Below are 23,579 nucleotides of genomic sequence, written 5' to 3' on the forward strand. Positions count from 1 at the left end.
GTTATCTAATTACTTGGGCCTTTGCATGGGAGTGGATCTGAAAATTAAGGCCCAGAGGGCTATTAAGCTAAATGTTACTGTTCTGTGGGAAAGGCCCTGAAATGAGGAGGGAAGAATACTTGTTTTGCATTCAAACGAAATTACAAAGCCCTTGAAATGTAGGATAGAAATATAGAATATAGATGGCGGAGACATCTGCGAGTGAAGGGGTGGAAACCCTATGAAATGTGCAGACGTTATATTAGTGATGGAAAGAAAAACGGTAGCACGCCTAATTAGTGTACTGATGATGCAGAGAGATGGAAACCCCAGCTGTACTATCATTGCGGAGTTGACATGTGATCAGACGATGGAGGGAGGAGATAGGAAAGCTGGCGGGGCTGTCAATATGTTGCAGGCGCTGGTGAGATGATGATGGATAATTAGTGTGCCGATCTTTAGCTAGTTGACGAAGCTGCAGCGCTTGCGGACCTGGCCCTGGTCGTCCGAGAGGACGGTGGCCTGGGTAAGCTTGAGGAAAGCGGTGGTGTAGGCGTCGAAGAAGGCGCGCTGGCTGGTTGCGAACCGTCGCACGGCCGGCGACGTGCGCGGATCCGACGCCACGCCGGCGTCCGCCGTCAGCACACCCCGGTGCGCCAGCAGGTCCTTGAAGTATTGGTTGTCGAACACCAGGTTGGTCTTGTCGTTGAACGCAGACGTCACGTTGAAAGGAATATGCCCACTGCATATCACCTGGAGCGCTTTCCCCAGCACAGGGTTCATGGACTTGTCCAGCTTTGGCTTCAGCCTGTTCTCGAAGCTCACGCAGTGCGAAACCCCGAGTGTGTGCGATCCTGCATTACATCGTCAAGGTAGGGTATATTAATCAAGCATCCATTGATTAACACAACGATAATTAATCTGCGCTTATAATTATGGCTCTACATGCCTACTTCTCACGTAATTAGCTGCATATACGCACCTAACAGAGCAACCGTTTCTTCTACTGTTATGCCTTTATAATAAGGAGAGTCGAAGTTCTCAAGCACTTGGTCCACAGAGGCTGTCCCTGCTGGAATGGTAGAGTCAGCCAGTGACCTGTAAGCTTGCAAGCTATCCTTGCGCCCGGTAAGAGCAGGAATGGCAGGCCCTCCAAGCTGCACAATGAACGGCATATTGATTAAAATCAGCTCATGTAAATATTTACCAGGTTACCAAGGTATCTTATGTGACAAGAAAATCATAGCTAATAGATAATACTAGCTACATACATAATGCACATTTACACGTACACGCACACGCACACATGCGTGTACAGTTGTACGAAACCGCATCATACAGATGCAATATACATCATAGCTTCTTACACATCCACAATATCTGCATACATCCTACAGATGCATATATCATGGCTGCGTACACATGTCCGTCACAACACGTTTGCAGACATATATACACATTCATAACTAGAGGGGTGTGTAATATGGATATAGTACTCTATTAATATGTTGAAGAAGCTCTGTCTCTGGCCGCGTAGCCCCCTTGGTAAGGCGGGTGCCGATTTCAAACCGTGTTGTTGCTTATAGAACTAAACTCATACGTTACAGCTGGATCCCCTGTGTAGTATAGCATTCCTAGATTCCCATATCCTGCTTAGTATCAAGCCTCTCAGTGTTTGCCACACTTGATATATGGCAGGGTTTATCCTGCCCATGCATCCAATGACTATAGCTCCATAGGGAAAGTAAGGAATCTAGTGGTAGAAGGTCTTGTACTAGCAAGTACTAAGGAGAGAGGGAAGTTAAAAGCTACTGTGGATCTACTGCTTAGGAAAGTCCATAAGCTCCAATGTTCACCTTAGGGTGCTGTATCTATTTTGATACTTAATATAAATTTTTTTGCATAAAAAAAAAAACTCATACGTTACACTCTCACAAAAGAAAAGAAGAGGAAACTTACCAAAGCTATGGCATCCCTAGCTGCAAGAACAATGACATCTGCACATGAAACAATCCCTGGGCACTTATGTTCCAGTATCTCCTTGATTATCTCGATGAAACCCAACCTTCTGATGCCGAAATTCCTAGGAGAGTGGAGCTCACTCTCTATTCCCTTCTTGGGGTCATCTTCCAACAGGATTGAAGCATCGCAAGCCTGCACAAAATTAAATCAATTCACTTGACCAGGTAGCTAAGGTTCCTACCCGACTTTAATTATTAACGGTTACTTAAGTAATGCTACTGCAAGGGAAAAGGTGATATTGAAAGCCTACTCACCTTGACATTACAGTCATGGAAGACAAGCCGGAGCAGAGCAGCTCCTGCAGTGGCATCCGAGAGAAGGAGGCCCTCCATGGTCTCCTTGACAATCTTCTCGGCATGAGGGCAGCTTTTCTCATAGTATCCTACCTGCAGCCCCGAGGTGTGCACAAAGTTCGTGATGATCAACAAAACACAGGAAGCAGCTAGTTGCCATTTGGGAGTAGGCATTGTAAGGGAGATGATGGAAATGCGTTGATTTGATGTTGATGATGGGCTTGCAAATGATAATTGTTGCAATTGCAAGTGATTACGTCTAATTTGACAGGAGAACTCAATCTACCTTCAATAGCTTTATACTAACCATCCAGCCTACTTGGAACAGCGTACAGGAAGATAAAATCTAGCTATCTAACACACCTACGTAGTGCATAAAGGTCGCCTAGATTATCTCCGTAAATCACCCACTCCTTTCGATCGCTCTGATTTGGCCGATATTCCAGCTCCATCACCTCAGTTTACTGGCAAAGGTTATAAAATATTATTTGATTTTTTCGCCTTAGAACCCTAGGGGACACGTGTTAGAAATAATAATATACCTTAGGTAAACATAGACTAAGGTTCTGCACATAGCATCCATCGTACATGCGCCCACAACTGAAGCCACTGTGCAAGTAGTTTGTAACTGCTACATAACTCAGCCTTCTAATTAAGGTTCACACCCTTGTAACAAACACATTGTACATAGCAATGCATCTTGTTATTACACCATATTGCTATTGGTAGAATGACTAGTTGGATAGGTGGAGGTCATGTGCTCAAATTTCCTTAGGCCCACATTTTTTGGAGGGAAAAACTTTGATTGGGATTTAGCCCTAGACAACTTTGGGGCAAGCTAGGGATGCTAGTCGAAAAACAAGCAGCAGCAGCGTCCATGAGCTGGACCACTGCATCAGATGTCTCCTCTGTCCATTTGGATGATGTGTGAAAGTGGAGGCTGACTAAAAATGGGATCAACAAGTTCGGATTGGTCGAAAAGATTGGGCCATACATGTCCGTGGTGTTAGGATTTAGATTAAAAGGCCCGCATTAGGGGAAGGTTGAGGTCTATGGGGGCCCTTTAAGCTGCCATGAGATTAAGGAGATGATTAGTGTGAAGGCCAATAGGAAAAATACATGTGTACAAAAATGTTGGGTTGATTAAGAACCTAAATCTTGTGGTCAAAGGTAGAATCTTACCTTTTTCAGATCTGTCAGCAAAGAAAATCTTCAATATCTTTTCTTTTTATTTTTTTATAAAGGAAAAGTTTTAAAAAGTTACCCCCTCACTTCCCTCTTCCCTCCAAAAGTAGGGGCGTGTTTCTCTCTCCTCCCTTTTAGACTAACCCACTTTCCCCATCTACCACTCTCTACACCCTCACTTCCAGCCCTATCTTCATCTCCAACTTGAGGAAAGCTCTTTGCTACCAGCTACTCAGAGAAAGCTCTGTTATCAGTCTCTCTCTCTCTCTCTAGAGGAAGCTCTGTTATCAGACTCTCTCTCTCTCTCTCTCTCTGTGTGTGTGTGTGTGTGTGTGTGTGTGTGTGTGTGTGTGTGTGTGTGTGTGTGCAAGCAGGCACCTAATGCAATCTCTCATTAGCTTTCTTTTGAGGAAAGCTCGTTGCTACCAGCTACTCAGAGGAAGCTCTGTTATCAGCACTTCTCTCTCTCTAGAGGAAGCTCTGTTATCAGACTCTCTCTCTCTCTCTTTCTGTGTGTGTTTGTGTGTGTGTGTGTGTGCAAGCAAGCATCTAATGCAATCTCTCATTTGCTTTCTTTTGAAGCTTTAGCTTTTTGTGTGTGTGTGTGCATGTGTGTGTGTGTGTGTGTGTATTGTGTGTGTGTGTGTGTATGAATTTGCAGCGATCTTCTTTGAAGCTTTAGATCTCTCTCTCTCTCTCTCTCTCTCTCTCTCTCTCTCTCTGAGTAGGTATTTGCTTTTTTGCCATATTCTTAACATTCACTTTCTTTTCATTTGGGCAATCTATGGCTCTTCAGTGTGTACGCAGGCCATCATCCACTATCGAGTCCATGGCTATTTCCAAAGTACAGGATGATGAAGGTTATTGGATTCCTACCATTTTTAAGCGGTTCATGTGGATAACAATGCAACCCAGTTTGAGGGGTGCACACAAGGTTCCTCGAAGGCATATGGCTTCCACCTCAAGCCAAATACATCTTGAAGATGAGAACTCACCACCCACCACGGTTCCCAACTAACTGTAAGTTTCAGAACTTGTTTATAGTTTCTTTGCTTTAGAGAAATGCTTGCATGAAGACTATGTGAATATCAAGAACTCTAATGTATTCTATTGTATGCAGATGTTTTTCCTTCAACATGTGTGGAATGGCAGCCTCTAGAATGTTTCACAGGGACCTTCGAAGCATGTCATGTTGATCTAGGTAGGCTTATGTATGCTGGGGAAGCAAGTTTTGAACTTGCAAATAGAGGAGTATTTTTCATTGCTGCAACATATGTTGTGCCACAGAGGGGAAGGTTTAGAGCACTTGAGCCAATTTCTCCTCCTGCACTAAATAGCCCGGAATGGCCCATTCCAGACCCCACCACAATGGAGAGCTTTCAGCGCAGGATTTTCCATGACATTCAATCAAGCCTAAAGGCTGCATATGGATTCCACAGGATTTTCCTCTATATCTTTTCATGCCTTTACATATGTTTATTGCTATTTTCAAAGTAGGCAAGTTCCATCGCACCCCAACAATGTGGATAAGCAAAGATGGGACCTTTGAAGCTCTAGATACATTTCTAAAAGGCGATTGGACCACCAAGGTGGAAGAACATCATCAAGGCGATGTTATAAAGTGCTCAGCGGGCGGTAATGTCACATTAGGAAAAAAGGAAGCTCATTTTGGGGCCTTTTACAGTTTGGAAAAATAAGCTCTCAACCAATCAATAGAGGGCCAACGTAACGTTGGAAATTCTCAAAAATAAGAGAAAATAGATAAAAGAAACAATACTTTATGTAGGTACAAGCATGCTACATTAATGTGGAGATTGGTTTTTTATTCTCACAAGATCTTTGGACATGAAGATAGAATCTAGTGTGACATTTTCTCTGACAAGGGCCTTCCCGCTTTCACCTTCCTTTGAACTTTGAAATGTTGTGCTGCCTTTTCTTCGAAAGGTCTACCATTCTCCACCACTGCCTCATTGTGTAGCAGCCTCTTCTTTTCCAAAACTGCTCCCTTGATCCTGTTTGGCTTAGAGTAAGATGTTTCTTGTCAACTGTCTGTCTGCCCACTTTCTCTTTCTTGAAACTTCACTTTGTTATCTTGTTTACATTACTTTGTTGTTGTTACAGATTCACAAGGTCTCCATGGTGAATAAAAACTATGGCCGTTCTTGTGGAAGACGCTCTGTGGATGATAATGCTATGAAGATAGAATTATACCACACATCCTTACTCCGTCGACCTGCTTCTTCTATTTCTTCGGTAGAGAATTCAAGTACAGTCAAAATGGAAGGAACTTGGGAAAGGTTTAGTGTTTCGAAAGGAGCATGGGTGCTCATGCAACCTAGCAAAAGAAAGAGACCCCAGACAAAAAACATTTTCTTGGTGTCATGAAAGGGAAGAGTACGAGATTTTAAAATCACCAGAGGGAAGATATCGGTGAAAGAAGTTTTGATTCAGCATGTGTACATGCATAAAGAACTTGTCTTGCGAGACTATCCAAATGATCTTCCGCAACATAGGCCTAATTGTATATTTTTCTATTGTGGTTTTGTTCTTTATGAGGTGTATGGATTTTTAAGATGAATCTTTTTTTCTTTGCTTATTGACATTCTTGTGTTATTTTATTTCAGATTTATACCCTTCATCGTATGAGACATGGCAAAACATCGATTGTATTCTGGGATTTATAGATGTTTTGCATGGATCGATAAGAGAATAACAATACCAAGGTCGATGTGCAATAGAGCTAGCTCAATCGGGAATATTTTTTACTGATCATTTTTATCAGTTGCTGGACAATGCTAACACACATGGTGTGTTAAGAAAACAAGACCTTCCAGCATGGAATTCAGTGGATTGGCCCTCTCCCACATTTTAGTGTTACAGAGGCATATAGGGCCAAGCTTTTCAAAGAAGTTTAGAAAGCTCTGAGGCCCAATATTGCCACAAGGATAATAAAAATTTCTTTATGCATGCCTCTCACAGTTTTTGTAGACTTGTTTAATACCTTTCCAGTGAAGGTTTCAAAAACAATGTTCACAGTTAAAGCAACAAGTCTGGCATGCATGCCACAATTTTTGGATAAAGGTTGGGATAAGAAGACATGTAGTTTAGTGTTTTGTGAGGTTCTCCAACCTTCTATGCAACTGAAGTACATGGTTGCATCACAAAATTTTGTTTTTTCTTTTTATATAAGCGCAGTCGAATGCTAGGCACAAAACTAGTCCCAATGGATTAAGATGAAAATTCTTTTGGTGCAGAAAATAAACTTCTTGATATTGATGTTGTTGAGAATGGTGATGTGCTAGTCAATATCTCATTAAGACAATGTTGCTCCCTAGCTCAATTGCGCAATGACATTCTGTTTGAGACAGAAGGTTCTATTTCAAAGGACTTTTTATTTATCTACAACAATAAGAAGGTACACCATCTGACTTATCCTAGTCTCATTAAGCACTGCTATTAGTTTACTTTACCCTATTATTTTATATTGCTTTTTTGCAGGTGCTCAAAAGAAGAGAGAGTTCAATAAAATACAAAGACATTGAAAATTTAAAAATTGAGATAACACAGACTCCATAAACAAAGGTATTGCTTTTTTGCAGGTGCTCAAAAGAAGAGAGAGTTCAATAAAATGCAAAGACATTGAAAATTTGAAAATTGAGATAACACAGACTCCATAAATAAAGGTATTATATTCAATAAAGTAAAATTTTATACAGAAGTGTTTAATTGTATATGTAGAACATATTCTTGACAACCATTTTCTATTTATCTACAGCCTGATCCAGAGGCTGCTCTACATGGTCCAAGCTCACCGTATCATCTTTTTTTGGAGAATCTGTTTTCTGCTGCTCCATCCTGTTCTGTACAATCTCTTGGTGCTGCTCCATTGTCTCCTCTACTGCCCCTGGAGCTGCTGCTCCATCTTCTCCTCAATAACATCAGCACAGCAGGTCCTTGTTCATGTGGCTTCTCCTCATCAGCACTAGGTCCTTGTTCCTGTGGCACCACATCAGCATCATCTGTGTCATCAAGGTGTATGACACCTTCTCGAACTTTAGAGCTCTCACCCAACTCGACAGTAGCTGGTACAATAGGTTTGGGGGACAATAGGTTTGGGGGAGGCATACTTCAAAAACTTCCAAATTGTATTCTGAAACTATATACATAGTTCGAGCTGAAGCTATCGTCTCTCATCTGCAATGGCATATGATGATTTAGAACACTTTGTACCAATATCAATTATTTTGAAGCTACGGAGGTACAAGAAGGATTGTTTTGCAAACAAATGTAAAATAAAAGACACTTACTAGAGCATTGCAAGAATGATAGTATCTGAGTAATACTCATTCTTATGAGCCAATGCTGCCAAGCATGGTTTTGTCAAGTCAAAATTATTCACTAAAGTTTCATCCTCAATATGGACAACTATGTTAGGGCCCAGCTCCTGCAACCTTCTCTATATCTGCAGCTCCCTCTGTACAGTCTCTACATCTATAACAGATTTGGATTCTTTTATTTGCTGCTTCAGTGACTCCTCATAAGCAGCTGTCCCTCTGGTGTTCTTTGAGTGGGTTACCTGAACAACCTTAACCTCATCTACCTTCAACTTTCTTGTAGCTGGAATTAATAATATGTCTCTCATCTTGATGTCCTGCCATTCCACAGGATGGACCAGCTTGTCATACCTCCATCATTAGGAAAAAAGGGAGCTCATTTTGGGGTCTTTTAGAAGAGAGAGAAAATAGGCTCTCAACCAATCACGAGTGGACCAACGTTACGTTGAAAATTCAACAAAAGAAGATGAAAATAAGAAAAAGAAATAGTACTGTATGTTCATAGAAGTGTGTCACATTAATAAGGTGATCCAATTTGAATCTTTAAAAAAATTATTTCCTATGCAGAATTTGGTGATTTTGACACCACCCCCGCAGACGCGTCCGAACGGCCCAAAACCCCGAAAACGGCACTGGAAACGCTGGAATCGGACATCCGGAGGCCCGAAAACTGCCAAAAAGGGCCCAAAAGTGAGATTTGCTGATAAACGCGATTTGGTATCTTCTTTTGGGCCCTTTTTGGCCGTTTTCGAGCCTCCGGATGTCCGATTCCAGTGTTTTCACTGTCGTTTTTGGGGTTTTGGGCCGTTTCGGACGCGTCTGTGATGTCAAAATCACCAAATTCTCCACAGAAAAGTGTTGCTCTTATATGAACATTGAATGTAAAGCATGTGAAAGAATATATTTATTCCTTTTCACACTGGCATTTCTCCAGCACTCCTTGCAGCAGTTGACTTGGTTCTTGCCATCACTCTGACAAGCTGCATACAAAGCAATGGAAAGAGATTACAGCCATGGAGAACATGGAATGACACAAAAAGGCAATGACAAGGGTGGATGAAGCAACATTTATAAATTTGTAACAAAATGCGATTTCGCAGTTTGAAATTCCTAAGAGCTCACTTTCGTGTTTTCTTGCAAATACCTGAAGTAACATGCTGGTACATTCCTACAGTGATTTCTCTATCTTTACAACTAAATACAATATGGATTGAGTTTATGCAAGGAGTGTACAGCCATGGACAACTTGGAAAGACACAAAACCACAATGACAGGGGTGGATGAAGCAACAGTTTTATATTTGCAACAAAACGCGATTTCGGCTGTTTGAAATTCCTAAAGCCTTCTCCTCGCGTTTTCCTGCAAATTCATGAGGCAGCCTACTGGAACATGCCTTCAGTCATTTCAACCAGCCCAATTCAAAAGTCTTCCTACTTGTGGTATTTATCCTAATATCTAAGCTACATCACATCCCAAAAGTATGTGTGTTATACTATTAAACAAGAAGATAAGGATATAGAGAGTCTTACTGACCTGGAAGCTATCCGTGGGTGTGTTGTGCTGCTGATGAGTACCCTGTGCTAGGGATGAACCTGTGTTGCTGGTCAGGATGCTGATGGTGCAGAGTAGGGAGGTAGGGAGGCAAGAGAGCTGAGAGGGGAGGGCCAAGATAGGAGAGATTAAACAGGAGGAAAAAGATTATTGCAAAATACAAACAAGGCAGCTACTAAATACCACACGTGTGGAATGGAGTCGTTTTTTCACACGTGTGGATGGGACCCAGATCTCTTGGAGTTTGAAACTTGGCACATGTGAATGGGACACTTTTTGCCTTGGAACTTGTGCCGATCATGATTTCATAATCAGTTCCATAACCACTCTTCCCTCCCCGTCTTTCATCCGTGCCAGCACCCTCCCATCATCCTTTTCCTTCCCTCTCTGATCCCTTCCTACCCAAGACACTCCATCCAGACTGCAACCTGCCTGAAGACTACTACCACTGCCAGATCTCGAGGTTACCTAGGCTGTAGCTCAAGTTTGGGAGAGAGTAGAAAATTCACCAGTGCAACTCCAATAGCATGGAAAAGGAAAAGAAAGGTCAGAGTTCTATATTCTTTTCAAGAAAGGTCAGAGTTCTATATTCTTTTCAATGTTTTTTGATATATATTTCTTCCATCCATAGAATTCTTGATGTCTAGATATCTGGGCAATTCCCATCCACCACATCCCATATCCCAAATTTCCACATCCCAGTTTTATATTTGCAACAAAACGCGATTTCGGTTGTTTGAAATTCCTAAAGCCTTCTCCTCGCGTTTTCTTGCAAATTCATGAGGTAGCCTGCTGGAACATGCCTTCAGTCATTTCAACTAGCCCAATTCAAAAGTCTTTCTGCTTGTGGTATTTATCCTAATATCTAAGCTACATCACATCCCAAAAGTATGTGTGTTATACTATTAAACAAGAAGATAAAGATATAGAGAGTCTTACTGACCTGGAAGCTATCTGTGGGTGTGCTGTGCTACCTGATGAGTACCCTATGCTAGGGATGAACCTATGCTGCTATGGTCAGGATGCTGATGGTGCAGAGTAGGGAGGTAGGGAGGCAAGAGAGCTGAGAGGGGAGGGCCAAGACAGGAGAGATTAAACAGGAGGAAAAAGATTAGTGCAAAATACAAACAAGGCAGCTACTAAATACCACACGTGTGGAATGGAGTCGTTTTTTCACACGTGTGGATGGGACCCAGATCTCTTGGAGTTTGAAACTTGGCACATGTGAATGGGACACTTTTTGCCTTGGAACTTGTGCCAATCATGATTTCATAATCAGTTCCATAACCACTCTTCCCTCCCCGTCTTTCATCGCTGCCAACACCCTCCCATCATCCTTTTCCTTCCCTCTCTGATCCCTTCCTACCCAACACACTCCATCCAGACTGCAACCTACCTGAAGACTACTACCACTGCCAGATCTCCAGGTTACCTAGGCTGCAGCTCAAGTTTGGGAGAGAGCAGAAGATTCACCAGTGCAACTCCAACAGCATGGAAAAGGAAAAGAAAGGTCAGAGTTCTATATTCTTTTCAATGTTTTTTGATATATATTTCTTCCATCCATAGAATTCTTGATGTCTAGATATCTAGGCAATTCCCATCCACCACATTCCATATCCCAAATTTTCACATCCCAGTTTTATATTTGCAACAAAATGCGATTTCGGCTGTTTGAAATTCCTAAAGCCTTCTCCTCGCGTTTTCCTGCAAATTCATGAGGCAACCTGATGGAACATGCCTTCAGTCATTTCAACTAGCCCAATTCAAAAGTCTTCCTTCTTGTGGTATTTATCCTAATATCTAAGCTACATCACATCCTAAAAGTATGTGTGTTATACTATTAAACAAGAAGATAAGGATATAGAGAGTCTTACTGACCTGGAAGCTATCTGTGGGTGTGCTGTGCTGCTAATGAGTACCCTGTGCTGGGGATGAACCTGTGCTGCTGGTCAGGATGCTGATGGTGCAGAGTAGGGAGGTAGGGAGGCAAGAGAGCTGAGAGGGGAGGGCCAAGACAGGAGAGATTAAACAAGAGGGAAAAGATTAGTGCAAAATACAAACAAGGCAGCTACTAAATACCACACGTGTGGAATGGAGTCGTTTTTTCACACGTGTGGATGGGACCCAGATCTCTTGGAGTTTAAAACTTGGCACATGTGAATGGGACACTTTTTGCCTTGAAACTTGTGCCAATCATGATTTCATAATCAGTTCCATAAAACCACTCTTCCCTCCCCGTCTTTCATCGCTGCCAGCACCCTCCCATCATCCTTTTCCTTCCCTCTCTAATCCCTTCCTACCCAACACACTCCATCCAGACTGCAACCTGCCTGAAAACTACTACCATTGCCAGATCTCTAGGTTGCATTTGTCCCATCACCGTACGACACTTCAGTACTCTTCCCACATTCAGTAGCTTCTAAAAGCGTTTGACACTCAGTACCTTATTGGTAAGGATCAATAGTGTGTCTAGCATAATTAAGTAGTATTGATTGAATTTTTTGTGTGTAGCTCATGGATGTATTGATGCTTGTTAATATAGATCACATGTTTCACAAAAGAAATACTTTTGATGGAGTCTCAAAACATATAGGCATAACACCAAGAGTCACTTGTTCCACAAAATAAAAATCTATTGATTGAGTTTGAAAACATGTGGACATAACACTAATAAGTTACAAACTGCTATTCATGTTTACTTGTCCATTTATGGTTTCTAAATATCTTCGAATCCCTCCATTGTCTATGTCTCTCTGCTGCCATTGAATTGTCCAAAGTTTGTCTTCGTCTTTGCTTTTGGGCTAGAATAAAAGCAAGCTTGACTTTGGAGCTAGCAACTTTTCTTTTAGCATGCAGCCTCTGTAGTATGCCTTGGTAAAACTATTGGAAGACTTCCTTCAGACTATTTGCCTTTTGACTCCCTCTGTAGTGTTGTGTGTGTCTGAAAAATGCATTACGTGCCATGTACTGAGACTTCTCCATGCCTTGGGTAGACTAAATTGTTGGGCATCCATACTTTTTGACAAAATAGGGAAGGTGGTTGTAGATGATATGCTGTTTTCACAGAGACAAGATGCATAGTAAGTTATAAAAAAAAAGAGGATCACACTTAAGTAAAAGAAGAAGACAGAACTTTACCATGTAGTGAGTTATATTGCAGGCTGTCCATGCGTCTTTCTCGTTGACTTCCCAAAATGTTTAATTGCCTCTTCAAAGTTCTTGTAATCACTCTTTGTCCATGTTACATTATCACAGAACATGAAGAGTTGATCAAGAGACCTCCACACCTCTGCCTTCACATTTCGTTCTTCCCCATCTGCCTCATGATCTTTCACGGCATTATGGACTTGCTTCCACAATCCATAATTAATCCTTGAAACTGTTCTACCTTGCCTTACTTGCTTACTACTGTGTTTGGGTCGAGACAAGAATCTTCTTGCCTTAACACCACCAATAGAGGGCTTGATTGGTATCTCCTTGCCATTGGTAGACTTTTTAAAATCCTTTGTGATATGAACATCACCTCCATGCAGATCTATATCGGATAACACTTTTTCCAATGCTTGAAGATCATCCTTTCTATTTTTTTCGGGACGGAGTTTCCAAGCAAATCCAATATACAAAAATACCAATTTCTCAATAATTCGACATAGAGTCAAGAATGGTCTTGAAGTCAGGGTTAACTTTATCTCTATCAGGTGCTCTCTTCCACCATTTGGAATCCATTACTTGAGCTGATTCTTTGCAGTAAAGACAAGGAGACTTTGAGTTGCCTCCTTTACTAACGTTATACATGCACTTAAGTGTTTTAAGATCCCTCGCCATGTGCCACTCTACTTGAAAATCACCTTTTCCTGCAACATGGAGATTCTCTCCTTGCACTTGTCTTTTAATTATTCTTGGTATTTTTGTGTGGTGAAACACCCAATCTAGTGTTTCATGGTCTTCTGTCTTCACCTATTTATAGAAAACAAAAGTCTTACTATAAAAGATTTGAAAACAATGACTAAAATCAAGTACGAAACAAAAAATGATCATACCTGGAATGAGCCTAACCACCATATGTGTTTCTCCAACCGCACACTAAAATACTTCGAACTCGCTTCAGTCAATGATGTATCAAGTGCTCCATTCATCAATGTAATAGTAATCCTTTCCATTTTATTTTCCTTTACAACCTTACACTCATCTAGTTTGATAACAAATTTCAAAATGCCTTTGCACTCCTCAAATGTTATTCCATAAAACTCGACCATTCTTCTTTGAAGTTGTTGTAGATCTACAAATATATTGTTCCAAGGGTCATACACAGTGGTTCCTTTACCACCATGAAATATTTCTTCAATATGGATATATTGCCTAATAAACTCATCTATACTTTCATTCAAATGACCTCTTATCCTCCACACAGTTGCTGGATTTGGCAGTAAAACTCGTTTAATCCTTTGATCTTTCAAAGTTGAGGATATCGCATGGAAAATCGAACTATATCCCTTCTTGTTGCTAACTCCACTAACATCAAGAGCCTCTTGGATTGTAGTGCCATCAACTTGATTATTGGATATAAAGTCCTCTACAACATTGCGTTTGATTGTTTTGTATTTTTTTTCTTCAATCAAACCTTTTGCTACACCACAAGAAAGCAATCCTTTCATTTGTTTAACAGGAAGAAGGTTGGGATCCATATTTTCTTTTACAGGCTCCAATAGTTTCCTATAGTAACAACACAATATGCTTATATCATTCAACGCCTCCATTCTTATTTTGCGTTAATGGACAAAATAGATATAGTCATTTGAGAGCCTTTTTGAGTATACAAAATGAAAAATTTTAAACTAGCCTTGCTTTCTGAATTCTTCACTTGCATCCACCAATCCTAGCCTTCAAATTTGCAATGTTTTTAATCTTCCTGCTTCGTAGTCTGTCTCCAAGCATCTGTCTCCAAGCACGATTCTCTTCCTTCTTGCTCTTGTCAACTCTTTTTTACTTTTTGAATGCTCCTCAATTTCATTCTGCAACACTGCTGCTCCAATTTTGCACGAATGGCTATCCCTTGCATCCTGGCCCCCTTTTCTTGTAAGTACATCATTTTATATGTTTTTGCAAATGCAGACTGCGCTCAAATATAACCAAGAAGTCAATTTTGTCCATTGCCCGCAAACCTCAGTAGTGTGGTTGGATTGACAAATGGAGGTGTAGAGTTTTTTACTAGACATTTTGGATATATGCTTCCATTGCACCATAAGTCAATATGTTGAAGCCCTTCTCTTCTCATATTTTCCCGTTGTTGAGCATTCAGCACCGTATCCTTTCGTCTTTTTTGTGCTGGAGCATATTATTATTCTAAGTCGATGTGAAGATGGTGTAATCGCTTCTTCTGAGATTGTGACTCACTAGTACCGGCCATTTTTTGTGCTTCTGAGGTTGCAAAGTTTGCTTGTCAATCTCATAGTCTTTTTGTAACATGAATCGTAGAAGTGTGGCGGTATCCATGTAAATATTTTGAAAAAGTGCAATCATCAAGTTCAGTGATGGATATGAGAGGCTTGCACACGTCGTCAAAAGAGATGCGAAATCTTCGGGAAACAAAAAAAGAGAGGAGATATTTAATGCAAAATCGTGTTAGTTAGACAAAAGATTATCTTATTCCTTTCTGAACTGACAGTTCTATAGTCCTTACTGACAGTTCTGAGCCACGTTTTCGTATTTTACTATTTTTGAGGTCTTTTAGGAGAGAAATAAATCAAAAAATAGTAAATTTCTTACAAGGCCCCAAAATGAGCTCCCTTTTTTCCTAATGATGGTAAGATGCAAGTATCAGATAGGCAAGCAAAATCTAACTATGGTGTACCCAATTAGAAGGTGGAAATGCTCGCATGGTGAATGGGAAGCTTTGGACTCTGATCTCTATGCTAGGGAGGAGGTAGAACTTCATATTGAAGTTCACCCAGGAGAGGAGCATACACTGGTAGTTAATGATGATTGGAATTTCGCGCAGTTTGAGAGATCGTATTGTCATGTCCTTTAATGTAAGGAACCAATTCAAGTTTGTTGTTTCTAATCGACCTATGCGTCACAGGTCAGAGAAACATACACTCTGTGTGTCATTGGAGCCCCCTAGGGTCCTTAGCTTGAAAGACTATTAAGTTGCAGACTTAGGTAACATTTTAAGTGATTTTTGGTGATAATTTGTAGTGGTGTACTTTTGAATACAAAAATTTTGATTGCACCATAGGCCCAATGTCCTCTTTATTTCACTGCAATTTGGATTTTAATTTGATTAATTTTAAAAATTTTAAGTATGTTTTATAAATTTATTAAATGTTTAAATGGAATGCTTTATAAGAATAGGTTTTGCTCTATAAAGCTCATTTCATTCTTGACATCTCACAATTTCTATTTCCCTTCAATATCCCGCCATGGCTTCAAACTCTAACTCGCTACACGCAAAGCTTGAGAAAATTGGGCTCTCAGCAGGTGCAGGTCAGAACATCATCATTTTTGAGGGGGTGATTGATATGCAAAGAACTATAGACCTTCAAGCAGAGGCTTTTCAAGAGCAGGTCCAGTACATGAATGATGTAGTGGTACAATATGTCGTGCAATTGCCTGAGTCCACCACTAAATGGGTTCCAGTGGACTTAATCAGGCATCTGTACCATGGTGACAAGTCGTTCCGATTCAAGCTCAACCAATTTTTGAAAGGGCTTACATCTAGCAATTACAGGGTCAAAGATGATGACACCGTTTATGAATTGTAGGTTGGTAATGTAGGCACCACCTTCCTTTCATGGGATATGACGTTAGCACTGTTTCTGCAAGAAGCCAGGGATGCAGAAAAAAACAAGGGAAAGGCAATGAGTAAAGAAGTAGCTCTTGTGAAGGAATCCAAAGGCGAGGTGGAAGAGGTTTTCTCAGAAGAAGCTGAAGCGTCCATGGCCTTGGTGCTTCTCCAACAAGGGTCAATTGAGGATGAAGAGCCTCATCGTGACCTCGAGGGGGGGAAGAGATCCCTAAGTTGGATGTAACCACTTTGAATCCCATCATCATGGATAACAAGGAATTTCTTTTCCTTGATTACATTTGTAAATCCTTGGGGTTAAGGGAGAATGAGGCCCTAAGCATATTAGCAATTGGGTCTGGTTTCTGCAAAGAAGTCACACCTGAGCAACAGACTACAGGTGTATAGATTGATTTTGATGACCATGATCTTACCAAAAAGCTAGCATTCCAAGGTTATGATACAGAACGTACAATTGAGGAAACTGTTTCCAATGCTCTTGTTGCTATAGAAAATGTAGCAGCAGAGTATGAAAGTGTCCCTCAAGAAGCATTTCAACCACATAAGCGCTTGCATGTAGATACATCAGTTGAGCAGCGTGGAAGCAGTATAGACATATGCAACCCCACGCACAAGCCAATGTGATGATGACATTGAGGTGGGGTTAAATCAAAGTTCTAAGAAGGCGTGCCTTCATATTTATAAGTGAGTTGTTACTACACCTAAACTTTTTCTCCTGCAGAAAGCTTATATTTTTGACAAGTTTGCTGCACGATATGTCAAGTCTCTATCAAGGGGGGGCTCACTCTTAGAGAATGACCTCTAGGCCTCAAAGATAGGTCATCACCATCACGGGGGGTGTTGAGATTTGAGGTGACTTGTGAACTAGAGAGAAGAGTGGAGAATTATCCCATATTGATGTACAAGCCCAAGAGTGTACCTCCTCATATAAGAGGGGACCATTTCAAGAAATGAAACATGAAGCAAAGAGTCAAGCATTGGAGCACATATTGAGTAAGTCTCTTAAGCTCTTGTTTTTAATCTTAAGCATGTTTTTTTCATCCTCTGTAGCCATAGCTTGATCTTGATCCATGTTCTTTGACATGTTTAGCTGCTGTTAAGTTGCTGGTTGACATGCTCAAGAAGTTGTTGGTGGCTTACCAACATATGCTCCATTTCCTTTGTTTGGGCACTGATAGCCTCATTGCGGTCACTTAGCTTTTTGGCATGTGCTGTTCTATCTCTGAAGTGCCTCCACAATTTTGCATGTCGATCGTGTAGCAAATGCATGATCATGAGGTGGCAGCACCACACTTTTTGTTCTTGTGACCACACATATGTGCTGGTAGAAGCCAAGTTGTATGTTTCCTGAAACTATAGTTGGAGGAGCAGGTCAATGCCTTCCATGCTCTCTTCGAGAAATGTTTTTGCATCCTTGGGCATGTCTAAATGATCTAAGAATGACCGTGCTCCCTAATGCTTTCAAACTCCAATCTCCTTCGCTTGTTGGGGCCCGGACTTTTGTCTTACTTTTTGCCCTTGTTAGTTTCTTTTTCTTGTTCCTCGAGCAGGTTTTGAATGTGCTGATGTGGCTTCCTCATTTGCCTTACCTACATCCTCTTGTGGTAACGTATGCTCCTCTAGTTCTTGTGGCGCACCCATTTTGGATGAGGGGAGAAGATATGAGATTACTGTATCATGTAAAGGTGAGAGGTTTTGGAACACCAAGGCTACTTGGCTGGAAGGTGATGTTTGTATATTATAGATGTTGGGGTCTCTTTTTCCGATTGTAACTTTTTTGTTAATCTAATGGTGCCAATTTCCAATTCTGGATCAAGTGTGGTGGTTACCTTTAGCTGTGCTTGTTGTTCTTCCAGAGCTGCTTGATATGATGCAATGTCTTTTGCTACTTCTCCTCCTAGGCTTTGGGCTTTCTCCTCTATTTGTTGCCTGGTGACTTGCCTCAATACGGTTTCTTTAATGTTCCCTCGCATACCTTCTTTGGTGCCTTTGGACATTTCATTGATGAGTTCTTGGGTGTCCTTGAGTACAGCTTACCCCAACTGTAGATCTAATGTTAGTTGTGTCGGAATTGACATCACCTCATGGTTGTTGGGCCTGAGAGACATCATGTTCCTGATGGCTCATAGATATCGGAATGTTTCTGGCATGGCTAAGAATCTTTGTTTAGGAGTTAGGGGTTGCACACCTTTGATTGATGGGACTTGAGGTAGTGCTCCATTTCCTTGTGGATGAACCATGCCCGATCTTTTGCCTTCTCCTCATTCACCTTGGCTATTCTGTGAAGGGGTATATGGTTGTACCTATCCACCGTCTTTACCTGCATTATCATAGACATGGCACGGTAGGCTCTCTCATCAACCTCTTCCTTATGTTCTCATATTCTACCCCGTTAGAGCTATATGAGATCTTCTTCAACATATCTTCCAATGGCAGCTGAGAGGAGGTGTGTTTTTTCTGGGGGTGGTGATTGAAGTGCCTCTCTGATCATATTCTCTGTGATATATACCTGCCCTTTGGATCAATTAGACTTTGTGATGGTTCTGCATTTGGTATTCTTGTTGTATGACTTGAGGTATTCATCACATAGTTGTTGGTTAAAATTCCTAGGGAGTACCTCAGCCATCTTGCCCAATCCCACCTTCTCCAGCTTGTATTGTACATATGTGTCCTCCAATATTTTAAGGCACTCTAGGCTATGGTACTAGAAGAGAATCTTTCCTTGATAAGTGTAATGTAACAGTATCAAGAGAGCATCAGTCTTTGCTACTGGTAGAATCTCTCGGTACATGTGTGGTATGCTGGCGTGAAACGGTATGTTTTATATATATATATATATATATATATATATATATATATATATATATATATATATATATATAATGTGAATGTCAGTGATGCCCTAAGAGGTGATCTATGATGATGGAAAGAGTGTTAGTACGATGAGTAACAACAATAGTGTAGTGTTGTGGTGTTGGTGAATTAGTATATATATTATTACATGATGTGAAATAGTACTTTACTGTGAAACAACAGAGTGGATTTCATAACGTGAAAGTACAGAGTACATTTCATGACGTGAAAGTGTTAGTCCATGAAGTAGCACAATGCAGTTCATGGCATGAAAGTGTTAGCGTGTGAAGTAGCAAAATGCATGTCACGACGTGAAAGTGTGTGTTATTCGTTAGTGAGTGGGATTTATTCAGTTAGTGATCATTAATGTTAGGCGAAAGTAGGAAAGTTGGAAATGGTTTTTTTGTGAAATTGCAGTTTTTGGATTTCACACCGTGAAATAGTAGACTGCTATTTCACGTCATGAAATCCTTTATGCTTTATTGATTTTGAGATGAATTATCAATTGCATGATAGTTGTCGATGCAAGGTGAGATAGAAAAGATAAAAAAGAAAAAGAAAAGAATCACATGCAAGCATCGAAAAACAAGTAATAGGGTTTCAAGTAGGTAATAGATGATAGACTATGGAAGCATTCACATGTTAGAGCGTATGAGCTCCTACCTGAGAAGTCGAGGCGGTGAAGTGTTAGGTTAAAAAAATGTAGGCAATGGACACAATCCACATCAAGGCGGAGAAGAAGATTTTCAAAGAAGATTACAATGAGTGAAGTGCATAAGTTAGGAAGGGGAACGTATTTATGCTCTAGCTATCGGCATAATGGCCATCTTAACTGGGGGCATGCCACGTGGCCAGATACGATTCGCTGGATCTTTTTGTTTGTTTCACGGCATGAAAGTGTTATTCCATGAAATAGTAGAGGTGTATTTCATGACATGAAATTCTCTGAGGCTTTTGGTGTGAAAGTGCAGGTTAGGTTTTCATGTCATGAAATGGTCACCTTTCCTTTATGCATCAACAACTGAGCAAAAAATGTTGTACTATCCATTTCTCCCATTGGATGATATAGTTGGTGGTGTAAATCTAGGACCTTGCCATGGTTGAGTGGTATTGTCCATTTCTCCCATTTGATGATATAGTTGGTGGCATAAATCTAGGATCTTTCCAGAATCATCTCCTCTTCCATTGTTCCGGTAGGCATAACAAATACATTCCCAGCCAAGGGATTATTTTTTATGAAGATGTTAACATTCAAAAACCCCATGGAACGTACATATGCACACTACGAACCTGGGCATGATTTGCCTCTAGGGTAGGTCTGTTTAGAGATACCCAAGTTTCATAGGATATCAAGTTATGACTTGTGTATCAATCAATACAATGCTCTTTGTCTGATTACCCTTTGTAGAGACATGTACATTGAGGCATGCAGGTTCAATATCTAGGTCATCCTCATTAAGCAAAGTGAGTGAAGCCATGTTTACATGTAGCATTCTCCCTTGGAGTCTTTGTTTTGTTTTGGCTTCTCTAGCCTTCGCCTCCTTAGCTTTTTTTTTTTTTGTTTTAGAAGATGCAAGCATTTCTTGGGTCAGGGGTCCGTAAATTTTTTTCAGATGATCTCAGACACTCTAAAAGATCCTAACCCTCGGTATTTCAATTTCTTTTTGTTGGTGCTTCCAACACCATACATAAGGACAAGGTCTCTTTTTCAAGTTCCTTATGGATGTGCTGCTGGACTAATGGGTCCAACAAAATCAATATCCCATTTCTCAAAAGTTTGTCTTACAATTATAGGGGTAAGTGGCATCCTGTCTTGCTATTGAGGAATAGCAAATTGTTGGCATTCTTCGCATATTCTCACAAATTCTATAGTGTCTTTGAATAATGTAGGCCACCATAGTTCTTCTTGAAGCACCTTGCAAGTTGTAACTTCTCCATCAAAATGTCCTCTAGCTACTCCCGAGTGTGCTTCTTCTAATACCGTAAAACGAATTCATTTTCTCGCATACATCTCTTGAGGATATCGTCTTTGCCCAGCTTATATAGCTCTCCTGCAATCAATTGATATGGTGTGGCTAGCTTAATAAGCCAACACATCTTATCCTTGTTCAAGGGCCGATCTTGTGGAAAACCATGAGCTAGGTACTCAGATATTTCCTCGCTCCACTTAGGCACCATATCAATCTTGAACAAACATGCATCTTGAAGGTCATTGTTAATGCTAGAAGGTTCTCTGTTTGGAATTCTTGACATATGGTTTTCCAAAACATGTCATGCTCCCTTTCTCACCGACCATAAAGTTAAATTTCAGGAGTAAAAGCAACCATCATGTGATCCTCCTCGTGGTGTATGGTTGTTCACCAGATATAATAAGGCCTGATGATCCATAAAAAATACAAACTTGTTGCCCAACAAGTAATGCCTGTATTTCCTAAAAGCATATACCATGGCCAACCCTTCACGCTCAGTTGTGGTGTAGTTTATTTCTACGTCATTTAGTTGTCGACTAGCAAAGCAAATCAGATAATCCAATTTGAATTCCCCAGGTTGTACCAATACGTATCCTATAGAAAAATTTGATGCATTAATGTGTACATGGAATACGAGATCCCAGTTGGGTGGTCTCAAAATTGGTGCACTAGGCAGTGCTTGCTTTAACTGATCATATACTTTTTGGCATTCTTCAGTCCATTCAAAGACGATGAGTAGTCTATACAATGGCTTAGAAATTTTAGCATAGAATATGATGAGTGCTTGCTTCAACTGATCATATGCTTTTTTGGCATTCTTCAGTCCATTCAAAGACAATGAGTAGTCTATACAATGGCTTGGCAATTTCAGCATAGAATATGATGAATCTTTGATAATACCCAATATGTTCCATAAATCGCTGCACATCCTTGCAGTTTGTTGGTGGTGGTAATTCTAGGATTAACTTCACCTTGCTCTCATCAATGGAAATACTATTTTTAGACATAATGTGCCCTAGTATAACACTGTGCTTGACCCAAAATTGACATTTTAAAGGGTTTAAGGATATGCGATATAATCAATACCTCTCAAACACCTTCTTTAAGCAAGCCAGATATTCAGTCCATCGTGAGTGTGCACAAGGATCGTCAATGAATATCTCAAGTCACTTTTTCAAGTAGTTCTTAAAGGCCGTGCACATCAATCGTTGAAAAGTTGCAAGGGCATTAGTGAGGCCAAAAGGCATAACCTTATAAACATAGGTCCCCCACATCGTGTTAAAAACCATCTTGTGTTGGTCTTTTGGTGCAATGGACACTTGATTGTAGCTTAAAAACCCATCTAAGAAGCTATCGGCTTCCTCACCTACTACTACCCGTTCTAATACATGCTATGTATATGGTAATGGGATAGTAGTCTTTCCTGGTAGATGCATTGACCTTTTTGAGATCAACACAAAATCTTAGCTTTCCATTCTTTTTTGGCACGATCATGATTAGTGATAGTAGCCAATTTGTGTGCTCAATCTCGTAGATGAAATCCACAGATATGAGTTTATCAATTTCCTCCTTTACAATAGTTGCATATTTAGGATTTATCTGTTATACGGTTTTGCCTGGATGGTCTTGATCCTTCCATGATTGGGATAGTGTGTTGAACCACCTTGGGTGGTACACCCTTCATTTTCGTATTTTTCCAAGAAAAACAATCCTTGAACTTTTTTAGAAGAGAAATGAGCTCTTCTTCTTCAGCACAATAGTCAAGCCATTATAGCAATGTAGACAGGTTTGGGATCCTCCCTGGGATTTATAATGCCCCCTCCTTAACTTCAACTGGCCGTTTGTAAGACATGGATTGCCCGTTTTCCTTCACTATTTTGGCCCTGTCGATTAGACCACCTTCCGCTCATCAATGGTGTAGGTTTTGAAATGGTCTAAAATTGAGAGTAGGTCCTGCTTGTCATCCTCATCATCCTCTATTCGAGCCATCGCCTTCCTTGCCTCTCGCTCAGTTTTAGCCAGAGCCTTATTTTGTTTCCTTCATCTAGCCTTAGTGAGTTTAGGCGGATTAGGCTCTTGAAGAGTAGTTTTCTCTTCTCGTTTTCCTTCCAAGGTTATCTTACTTAACTCCTCATCCCAATTTTTAGAGAACTCATCGTGCACCTTAGTGACTTTGATATACCTCAGCCCCACAGGGTGTTTGTGGGTTTACTTCATAATAACAGGGCATTGCATCGATATACCTCTTTTGTTTTTGCCACTTCTTGAGGCATTGGGTGCTGTTGTTGCGACCATGTGGTCTAGGCACTTCTTTACATTGAGGCTTCATCCTCAATTTCCTCTTCCATGAGTTGCACATTCACCATGCGCACTGAGGTAGTGGGAATCGTTCCCAATTCAACATACTTTGTTTCTTTGGGAGGCAACACATCTATGGCGGCAAGTACATGCATCCAATTTTCACTAAACTTTGGCGGTGGAAGCAATGCGTACATCTCATTCTCTTCCTCTTCCCATGAGTGTTCTTTAACTTGTTGCATACTTGTAAGGATGTGGTTCGTTTAGTTGTGACTGAATCATCTCCAAACAA

General features: G+C 40.7%; 1 protein-coding gene across 1 annotated transcript; it reads right to left on the reverse strand.

Annotated features, from left to right (window-relative positions):
* Positions 1 to 441: 441 nt before the first annotated feature.
* LOC147635203 (peroxidase 29-like) lies at positions 442 to 2,468 on the reverse strand. The gene is made up of 4 exons (XM_086803254.1): positions 2,256 to 2,468; positions 1,939 to 2,133; positions 962 to 1,136; positions 442 to 833 (listed from the first exon to the last, which is right to left on the reverse strand). Exons 1-4 carry the CDS (start codon positions 2,466 to 2,468, stop codon positions 442 to 444), a joined length of 975 nt encoding a protein of 324 aa, XP_086659380.1.
* Between the last annotated feature and the right edge of the window lie 21,111 nt (positions 2,469 to 23,579).

This window comes from Cibotium barometz, chromosome 9 (genome assembly GCF_041138505.1).
Source record: "Cibotium barometz isolate CiBa-2024 chromosome 9, ASM4113850v1, whole genome shotgun sequence".
NCBI classification, from domain to species: Eukaryota; Viridiplantae; Streptophyta; class Polypodiopsida; order Cyatheales; family Cibotiaceae; genus Cibotium; species Cibotium barometz.

Excerpts from the sequence above, each read along its gene's own strand:
- LOC147635203 (XM_086803254.1), bottom strand. The coding sequence starts at position 2,468 with ATGCCTACTCCCAAATGGCAACTAGCTGCTTCCTGTGTTTTGTTGATC. Across the intron at positions 2,134-2,255 it reads TCCATGACTGTAATGTCAAG|GCTTGCGATGCTTCAATCCT; the intron begins GTGAGTAGGCTT and ends AATTTTGTGCAG. Across the intron at positions 834-961 it reads AGAAACGGTTGCTCTGTTAG|GATCGCACACACTCGGGGTT; the intron begins GTGCGTATATGC and ends GATGTAATGCAG.